This window comes from Antrostomus carolinensis, unplaced genomic scaffold (assembly GCF_000700745.2).
Source record: "Antrostomus carolinensis isolate BGI_N321 unplaced genomic scaffold, ASM70074v2 scaffold22150, whole genome shotgun sequence".
NCBI lineage: Eukaryota > Metazoa > Chordata > Aves > Caprimulgiformes > Caprimulgidae > Antrostomus > Antrostomus carolinensis.
In genome coordinates this window covers 3,576-13,352 of record NW_010289368.1, presented here as the reverse complement: position 1 = coordinate 13,352, position 9,777 = coordinate 3,576, and the positions used below count along the sequence as shown (strand labels likewise).

The 9,777-nt window shown below is 39.6% G+C and overlaps 1 protein-coding gene across 1 annotated transcript; it reads left to right on the top strand.

The window, feature by feature from the left end:
• The first annotated feature begins 513 nt into the window (after window positions 1-513).
• On the top strand, window positions 514-9,240 carry TLR3 (toll like receptor 3). The gene is made up of 5 exons (XM_010170240.2): window positions 514-570; window positions 2,434-2,882; window positions 4,918-5,109; window positions 6,565-8,390; window positions 9,010-9,240. The coding sequence occupies exons 2-5, from the start codon at window positions 2,442-2,444 to the stop codon at window positions 9,236-9,238; spliced, it is 2,688 nt and encodes an 895-aa protein (XP_010168542.1). The 5' UTR covers window positions 514-570; window positions 2,434-2,441; the 3' UTR covers window positions 9,239-9,240.
• The last annotated feature ends 537 nt before the right edge of the window (window positions 9,241-9,777 follow it).

The window sequence follows — 9,777 nt, the reverse complement described above, 5'->3', positions numbered from 1 at the left end:
AATTATTATCTATTGTAAAATTTAATATATTACTTTCTAACATAAACAAATTCCCTTTTAAAAAGGGATAATGTGTGTGGCTCTGTAGGAACTTACTGGTGCTTTGTTTCTACACTAGAAGAATAATATTCCTATGCCAGTCAGCATATCTGCTTTTGGGATATGTCCTCAAGGATTTTCAGAGACATTTGTAACTCAGGCGTAGGATTGTGTGAAGCAGCGTACCTGTAGCACACCTGTGTGCTTAAACCGCTTTCTGTCAGCAAATCACCAGCGCCAGCCCGACTCTGAGCTTTCCCCTCGGCACCCCTGCAAGGGAGATTGGCGGGGGGACACAGAGCAGTGTCTGCCGCAGCCCGGGGGATGCTCGTCCCGCTGGCTCCGGGGCTGCCTCCCGCTCCGCCGCCCGCCCCAGCTTCCCGCGGCACGGCACGGCACGGCGCGCCCCTCCCGCCTTTCGGTTTCACTTTTTCTGGCTCTGGGAAGCCTGTTTGCTCATGATCTTCGTGTGCCGAGAGGCTTGCGCAGTCCCCGGATGGCCCCAGACTGAAGGAGACAAAGCCCGCAGCGGTAAGTGGATGCCATTCTGCGTTTCTTAGTAATAAATGCAGGTATCGGAGGTGCCAAGCCAAAGCACCGCTCAGGAGTTTGGGCAAGTTCCTTGACCGTGGATTTCCCTTCACTTGCAAGTTAGCAAAGTCGGTGCTACCACTGTTTGCCTAATAAGTGTGCTTTGGTGCTTTGTCCCTGGATGTGGTGTCCCCAGCTGGCAGGAGTCACTTTTGTGTTGTTTTGTTTTGGATTTTTCTTAAAAAAAGGCAATATAGGTGAAGTGAGAATATCTCAGCTTGGGAGATGCTGGAGGCTCCCCTGCTAAATTCTCCATTTTTTAAAGTTCTTGCTCATAACATTAAAACTGTCATTCTTTCTTTTGTCTATTAAATATTATTCTGTAGTACTGTCCCTTAAGTCTGATAATGGGTGTGTGCTTTTTTCCCTGCATCCCCAACCAAAGCATAGAACACCTAAAGCTGCCTCCAGACTTCCTGCAATGAAAAAAAGCCGAAAAAGGAAGCACACCAGGCCTCCTTGGAAGTCAGCCAAAGAACTGGGTTTCTGTTTGTGCGGTATGTTTCTCGCACCTTTCAGACTTAAAAATGAGCTGGCAACAACTGCTGAGGAGCCTGGCAGCTATCTGATCTCCTAAAATAAACCCTCAGAAGGATGCAGGCCAGAGGTAAAGCTTCTGTTACAGACAAGCTCCCCCTTTGTTTTCCTTGCTCTTGCTTCTTGCTCAATTGGTCAGGTCCACATGCAGTGCTCAGCAGGGAATGTTTTTTTCATTAAGGTTTATTTTAAATCATCTTTTGCAGTCCTTTGTGTACACCTCTGCAATGCTTTTTTTCTTTCCCTTGCTTGTATCCCCGCTCCTAATGGATTTTACTAATGGCTCTCCCTAGGTGGCCAGGTTGCTCCCACAGAGGCACTCGGGGTTCCCCTCTGGCCCCTGTAATGTGGCTTTTTGTCACTGGAGCAGTAATAATGTGTGCCCTCTTAAAAGGCAGGTCACCTATGGATACTAAATCAAAACTAAATAAAATATAAAATATGAGAAAGTCTGAGATTCATCAGAAATGTAATGCCTAAACAAGCAGTGCCATTGAAGATTAGAACACCAGTGGAGAGAGGTTGGTATCCTAATGGAAATACTTAAAACATGTGGGGTGAGGGACATAAATTCTTTAATGTAAGTTTTCCTGGGAATATTTGGATAAATCTGTTGAATCTATGGACAGTGTTTTCTCTGTACCTTGGCTCTTCTCCATTTCTTTCTCTGATTAGGTTAGTACTGATGTATTTTGTCTGCTCTTTCTCGTACACCTGTCTGTAGCCTGGTATTCCTTCTTTTGCTATGAGACAGAAAGATGGTTAGACTTTTGTGTGGTTGCCTTATACAGCAAAAACTGGCAAGAACTGAAAAATAAAGTAGTGTATCAGGCATTCTAACTGCATGTAACTATAAATATTTTAAGTGTAGTTAAGCTCAGAGGATAGTGATTAACAGAGGCCTGTGTATAATTTGTCACATTTATTATATTTTATGCATGTTAAAGCAATGCAAAATTAATGAGAAAAGGGAAAATGGTTGGAAGTCTGGATTGATAATAGATAAAATGTTGGTAGCTTTTTGAACATAATTATTTTTACATAAGACAATACTATTGTTTTTAAAGGAAAAAAAATCTTAATCTAGAGAGAGTTAGACATACCTCTTCTGCAGAAGCGAATGCTACTTTATGGGTGAAAAATACTGAGTGTTTGCTCAGTATAAAACTACATGGTTTTTGAACCTGGCCTGGTTAGCCTTCAGCTTAATGTATAAGTTGTGTCAAAATTATTGTAATTTGTACTGTGTTCATTTTACCTTTGCAGATAAAACAATGGGAAGTGCTATTCTTCAGTGGAGCAGCTTATCTGTCAGATTGGTGTCTGTCTGCTTGCTGTGTGCATCAGCTGGAAAGCAATGTCAGATCCGAAATGAAATGGCTGACTGCAGTCACCTGAAGTTGACTCAGATTCCTTCTGATCTCCCAAACAATATAACGGGTTTGGACATGTCCCATAACCAGCTAAGACAGCTAGGTCCTGCAAATCTGACCAAGTACAGCCAGCTGGTTTACTTGAACGCAGGCTACAACTGCATCTCTAAACTGCAACCAGAATTGTGCAGAGATGTGCCCCTTTTGCAGATTCTGAAGTTAGAACATAACGAATTGTATAAGCTCCCTGACAGAGTCTTTGCTTCCTGCACCAACCTGACTGAGCTCAATTTAGGATACAACAGAATAAATATAAAAAATGATCCTTTCAAAAGCCTGGAGGTAAGCTTTAGAAATTCACCTTTTCATGTAAATAATGTGTAAATGGGGAATTTACTGCATTTTCCAGTGTGTGTACAGAACAGCCGTGTACTTGCATCTGAAAATACCCAGCATATAATCCTCCTTCATTGTTTTTCTAAAGAAAAGGCCTAGTGGCTTCTTCCTCGTCTCAGCCATCCCTATAAGCCAATGCTCTCCATCCCCTTCTCCCTGTTGCATCCCATCGAGGCACCTCTCCATGCAGGATTTATGCTGAGAGAATAGCAGCAGCAGATGATGTATAGGGTGAAGTGGATGGTGTGGAATCAGAATTGGCTGGGGTCTAAAAACAGTACTTAGCCTGAATTCTCAAGGTCAAGGTATAATTACTCAGACCCTGAAGGCCAGTGCTAAGTCTGAATGTAGTGTTTCCTGGGACGCTGGGGACTGAGAAAGAGTAAAAAAGTTTTTACTTGGCCTTTGTTTTTCCTGGTAGTTTACATGTGGTTAAATACTCTTTGTTGTAGCATCCTCTCCTCTTCTGAGCTACTGCTGGAGCTGCTTTTGGAACTGTCCTCTCCTTAACAAAAAGTAAACCCCATTAGACACAGGCAGAACGAAACCAAGCAACGGCACAGCTACAGAAAAGGACAGGTCTGGAAGTTTAAATACATAATGTATTATATATATAGGGCCACCAAATTGGCGAAGAGTTTAGAGGGGAAGCCATATGAGGAGAGGCTGAAGTCACTTGGTTTGTTCAGCCTGGAGAAGAGGAGACGGAGAGGAGATTTCATCGTGGTCTAGAACTTCCTCACAAGGGGAAGAGGAGGGGCAGGCGCTGATCTCTTCTCCCTGGCCACCAGTGCTCGCAGCAGAAGAAATGGCAGGAAGACGTGCCAGGGAAGGTTGAGATTGGCCACGAGGAAAAGCTTCTTCACCCAGAGGGTGGTGGAGCACTGGAACAGGCTCGCCAGGGAGGTGGTCATGTCACCAAGCCTATTCCAGAAGCATTTGGACAACGTGCCCTCAGACACATGGTCTGAATCTTGGGATTGTCCTGCGCAGAGGGACAGGAGTTGGACTTGATGATCCTTGTGGGTCCCTTCCAACTCACAACATTCTATGATTCTATGATTCTATCTATGAGGTTGAGGAACCAGCACAGGAGGCAGGAAAAGATGATTCTGTTGTTTTTGCACCAAGCAGGGAATCATGCAAAAGGAAGGGCCTAAGGACAAAAGAAAATAGATACAAGGTGCAGGTACTAATTGTTGTACAATGTTCTAATGAGTGTGCATGTTTTGAACAAGTCTGAACTTTTCTGCTCACTCAGTATTCCACCTCAGTTACATAAAACATACTTGCTTGCATTGTAGGACTGCTGACTCTCAACTAAGTACAAATGAAGACAGCAAGCTTCAGTGCTGGGAACAGAACTGAAGTTCTGGCCTTCCTTGCTTTGCTGCTGCCCTGTTACTGATGGAGGCCAGGTTTGGGACACCTCAAGGCACATTCTACAGAGTCACCTTTAGGGTAGAATCTCCTCCCCTGCAGGTGCAGGAGGAGTCCGAGCACGCGGGTGTGGGCTGAGAGATTACAAGGCATACAGCACTGACTTCTGAAGGCTGCTGCTGCATTCCCCTTCCTCACTTCCATTCATGGGGGTGGACCACAGTAAAGAGGGTGGAATGCAAGGTTTAATATTGCTGTAGTTGTAACTGCAGCTGGCTGTAGGCTTTTGCTTTTATTGCTTTATCTGAAGCAGGAGGGTTTTCAGTAAGTTAAGGAATATTAGATAAAGTAAATTGGTTTGCACGAGATATTTTAGCAGGTTAAGACCATGAACACAATGAAAGTTACAGGTGTGGAAGATACAGAAGGCTTCTTCCTGCAGGAACTTGAAAGCTGCCATTTCTCTATTACAAATTTATTTTAATTTTAGTGTTGCAACTAATTTCTAATCAATTAGACTCTAATGCAGTATTTCAAAATGGTTTTGTATTATATAAAATAAAAAGAATTTCATACTTTTCTGTTTGCATCTTCTCCCTAGAACTTGAATATTTTGGACTTATCTCATAATTTTTTGAAGTCGGCAAACTTAGGACTGCAGCAACAACTGAAGAACCTTCATGAGCTCGTGTTGGATAGCAACCAAATCACTGAGTTAAAAAAGGAAGATTTCAGTTTTCTTAGCAATACCTCATTAAATAGTCTTGATTTGTCCTCAAATCCACTGAAAGAGGTAGGAAGCATTTAAATAAAAACTCAGCAGGTGTAAGTATAAAATGGAACTACCCTGATTTATCCTTTATGTCTGTATGGCATTTATGTTACATTTTTGATTCACTGAGGTCAAAGGTAAAACTATTTGTATTTTCTATGCAGGATTTTTTTATATGTGCTTTAGGTGAACAGCTGACATACTTTTGAAGTGAGGGAAAAAGTGTGACATTATGCAAGGCTAGTTATACAGTCTAGATTTCACTTCCTATTTAATCAAAGAGAACATTCATTTGTGTCTGTGGGCTACGTCAGAGAAATAATCATTGCAGAAAACCACTCTTAAAAAACCATGTGGCTGTTTTCTCTGCCACCTACCTCACTGTTCTATCTGACCTGCCTCTCAGTGTTACAATATGATTCTTTGAAGAGTGATGGTTAAGTGTTGCAGTTTTAAACTGGTTGACCCTCAGTATACAAATACTGAATTTGAATTGAATTTGCTTGGGTTTTTTTTTTCAGTTGATTGATCTCTAAAGAATATGTATATTGAAATTACGAGAATATTCTGAAGTGGCATAAGCTTGTACCACTGCTAAGAGGCAATCCCACTGTCCTCATTCCCTCAGCCACTTTATCCCTCCCTCTTTCTGGTACAAGCTTTAATGAGGCCATGCACTGGATCACTGGTGAAACCCTTAACAGATTTTGTGGCTTGGTTAGCTTGTAGTCAGGCTGGTTCCCTGTCTGGTTCACCGTGTGACTGCACGTATGGCCATACTGGCACAAGGATACAGTGTGTGGATAAGTAGATGGGACTGCTCCTTTCTTGGGCAGTGCTACCTTATGCCAGTGTAACCTGCTCTGATTTTACAGTACTGCTGTCTGAAAAGCAGCCTTTTGCATGTGAACCATCTGACAAATGGAGTCTTAAATCATTCAGCTGATATCTGAATAAAGATGAGGGGCTAGCACTACGATGGAGGCTTGTGATTTATATTGTGGAAGCAAGTGTGTAGTATCACATTTCTTGAGTGTAGCTTCTGCTTGTACAAAGAAACTGAGTTTCTTCTTGGCTGTCTGAAGGCCTAAATAACTTTTTTACAGTTTATCTGGTTTTGCAGTAGTATATTGGTATCCCTAGCAGATGCCAATAAAAGAAAGCTGAAGAAAGATTATTGCAATTTCTAATACAAAATTGTAACTAACTTGCATCTCACTGAGCAACTTTTCTACCTTCTTCTAAAAGAGTACTACTCAGAATTATGATATATTACAAATTTTAGAACTATTATCACAAGAAGTATACACTCCAAGAAGTGTTTTTCTGAACTTCACTGTGGAAAAATCTTAGTGGAGTTTTTCTGCTTGAAAATCTCATTTATAAACCTTTCCAAATTTTGGCTTTATGGGGCTACTTTTTTACATAATCCCCTTGTTTCGGTCAAAACTCTTTTTTTTTTTCTTTTCCTTTCAGTTTCACACAGGATGTTTACATGCAATTGGAAATCTGTTTGGCCTCACACTGAATAATGTTGAACTTGGTGAAAATCGAACAAAGAAACTTTGTACAGAATTATCAAACACAGAGATTCAGAACCTCTCGCTGAGCCGTGTAAAGCTTTCATACATTGGCAAGTCAACTTTCCAGGGACTGCAAGGAACAAATCTCACAGTTTTAAACCTTTCCCAGAATTCTCTGTCTGTTGTAGAAGATGACTCATTTCAGTGGCTTTCAAGTTTACAATACTTAAACCTGAAGCATAATAACATTCATGTATCTTCACGCTTATTTTATGGATTATCCAGCCTCAAACACCTGAATCTGATAAGTTCTCTTACTGGGAAAATTGAAGACTTTTCCTTTCATTGGTTATACCACCTAGAGTACCTTATAATGGATAATAACAATTTTCCAGGAATTACTGCTAATATGTTCACAGGTTTGAACAACTTGAAATACCTGAGTCTCTGTAACTGCAACATAAATTTACAAAGAATAACTAATAAAACATTTTCATCACTTGCTAATTCCAGTTTGCAGGTTCTCAACCTCACAAAAACAAGAATCTCTACAATAGAAAGTGGGGCATTTTCCTCCTTGGGACGCCTGAAAATTCTTGATCTTGGTCTCAACGAAATTAGTCAAGAGCTCACAGGTCATGAGTTTAAAGGTCTCAATAATATACAAGATATTTATCTTTCCTATAATAAAAACCTGACTTTGCGAAGTGAATCATTCATTTTTGTCACAAGCCTTAGAAAACTGATGCTGAGGAAGGTAGGTTGCAGTAATCTGGCACTTTCTCCTTCACCTTTTCATCCTCTACGGAATCTGACTGTCCTGGACATCAGCAATAACAACATAGCAAACATAAAAGAAGACTTGTTTGATGGACTTCACAAACTTGACATTCTGGATTTACAGCACAATAATTTAGCCCGACTTTGGAAGCATGCAAATCCAGGTGGCCCTGTTCTTTTTTTAAAAGATCTTCCCAACTTGCATATTCTTAATTTAAAATCAAATGGGCTCGATGAGATTCCAGTTCAGGTTTTCAAGGGTCTGTTTCAATTAAAAAACTTGGATTTAGGATCAAATAATTTGAATTTGCTTCCAGCAACTCTGTTTGATGACCAAGCCTCTCTGAATTCATTGAACCTTCAGAAAAATCTGATAACCTCAGTTGAAGAAAAAGTGTTTGGCCCAGCTTTCAAGAGCTTGAGAATACTAGAGATGGATTCCAATCCATTTGATTGCACCTGTGAAAGCATTGCTTGGTTTGCTGATTGGCTTAATGTGACCCAAGCATATATACCTGGATTGACGTCCCAGTACCTCTGCAACACCCCACCTAAATACCATGGTAGTCTGGTGATGCATTTTGATAGCTCGGCCTGCAAAGACAGTGCGCCATTTAAACTGCTGTTTGTGATCACTACCACTATAGTGATGCTATTAACTTTTATTGTTCTTGTCATCCATTTTGAAGGGTGGAGAATAGCTTTCTACTGGAATATTTCAGTAAATCGAATACTCGGCTTTAAAGAACTTGACAGACAACAGGAAGAGTTTGATTATGATGCCTATGTTATTCATGCAAGACAGGAAAAGAATTGGGTGTCTAAGAATTTAATTTCTCTGGAAAAAAATAACCACTTCCAAATTAGGTTCTGTTTAGAAGAACGGGACTTTGAAGCAGGCATATCTGAATTTGAAGCCATAATTAATAGTATGAAAATGAGCAGGAAGATTATTTTTGTTGTGACAGAACACCTCTTACAGGATCCCTGGTGCAAAAAGTGAGTAGGATATAAAATTTGTTATGTAAGGGAGAAAACTTCTTAAATTTTTTTAAGAAGGTCATCTGTTTTGCTATGTTATTTAATTAAAAATACAGTGCAAATTCTACTTTAATTTATATACTTAATTATATTGTAACTTTGGAATAATTCCTAAGTTAATAAAATTAATTACTCCACATGTTACACTACTGGAAATTTGAAACTCTCAGTCAATATTTTTAAGCTGTCACCTGTGCAGATTGCTTTCTTTATAATTGCATATTTGAAAAAGAGCAATAATGGGTGAGATCATTAGCATCCAAAGATGATTTTGTCTTTAGAGTAGTTTCACCTTTCTTACGCAGTGATCTTGAAAATAAAGGAACTTTGCTAAACAAGGCTATATCAAGACAGTAGACTTAAGTTATGCTTTTAGAGGATGATTTTTTCTTTAGTTAGGAGGTAACTAACTTAACATAAGTAATGACAGTTATATATCCTGGAATAGACATTAAGACTCTTGACTGAATCCAGTCCTTGAGTTTGCAACGTGCTATTATGTGAGTTATTAAAAGAATTGCCATTTTATCGCTCTACATGAAAGAAAACAAGTATTTTTGTCTTATTTTTGCTTCAGTTTTAAGGTGTATCATGCTCTTCAGCAAGCTATTGAACAAAGTCGGGACTCCATCATACTGATCTTTCTTCATGATATCCAAGATTACAAGTTGTATCATGCACTTCACCTGAGAAGAGGAATGTTCAAATCTCGCTGCATCTTGAACTGGCCAGCCCAGAAAGAACGAGTTGGTGCATTTCATCAACAGTTAGTGATAGCACTTAAATCTAATAGTAAAGTGCACTGAATTTTGAAAGTACAGATTTGAATTAAGGGGTAATTTTATTGCATATTTTCTATCATTGGAAAACTATCAAGCCTTCAGGAAAGCATGAAAAAAAAGTTTGCCATTCTGGAAAGATACGTAAGAGTCATTATAATTTAAATTTACTTGTCTATATTCATGTTCTTGCTGATATTTTAATTGACCTGCACTGAAGTGACATGTTAAAATGGATCATGATTGATAGTCATTTCAGTCTGTGTATCAAAAATACGGTAGAAATTCTGAAAAGCAGTGATAATGACTGATGTCCTAGAAAAAATGCCCATCTGATGTAGTGCAAAAAAGACATAGACTCTACTTTAAAGGGATATGTAAAAGAGAATGCAATAATGATAAATTAGCAAAGTCTGCATAGAAGGTAGTGGACACTACTGCTTATTTTCATAATGCAAGGGGTGATTCAGTGAATCTTAAAATTCCTTAAAATTGGAAAGCTTTCCATGTGAAGCACAATAAGTAACGTGGAAAAGTATTTCTGTATTTGAAACCAAAAACCAGCA

Bases quoted from the DNA above. Each gene is read 5' to 3' on its own strand.
- TLR3 (XM_010170240.2), top strand. From the start codon at position 2,442: ATGGGAAGTGCTATTCTTCAGTGGAGCAGCTTATCTGTCAGATTGGTG. The intron at 5,110-6,564 runs GTAGGAAGCATT...TTTTCCTTTCAG, and splicing joins CCTCAAATCCACTGAAAGAG to TTTCACACAGGATGTTTACA. The intron at 8,391-9,009 runs GTGAGTAGGATA...TTTTTGCTTCAG, and splicing joins CAGGATCCCTGGTGCAAAAA to TTTTAAGGTGTATCATGCTC.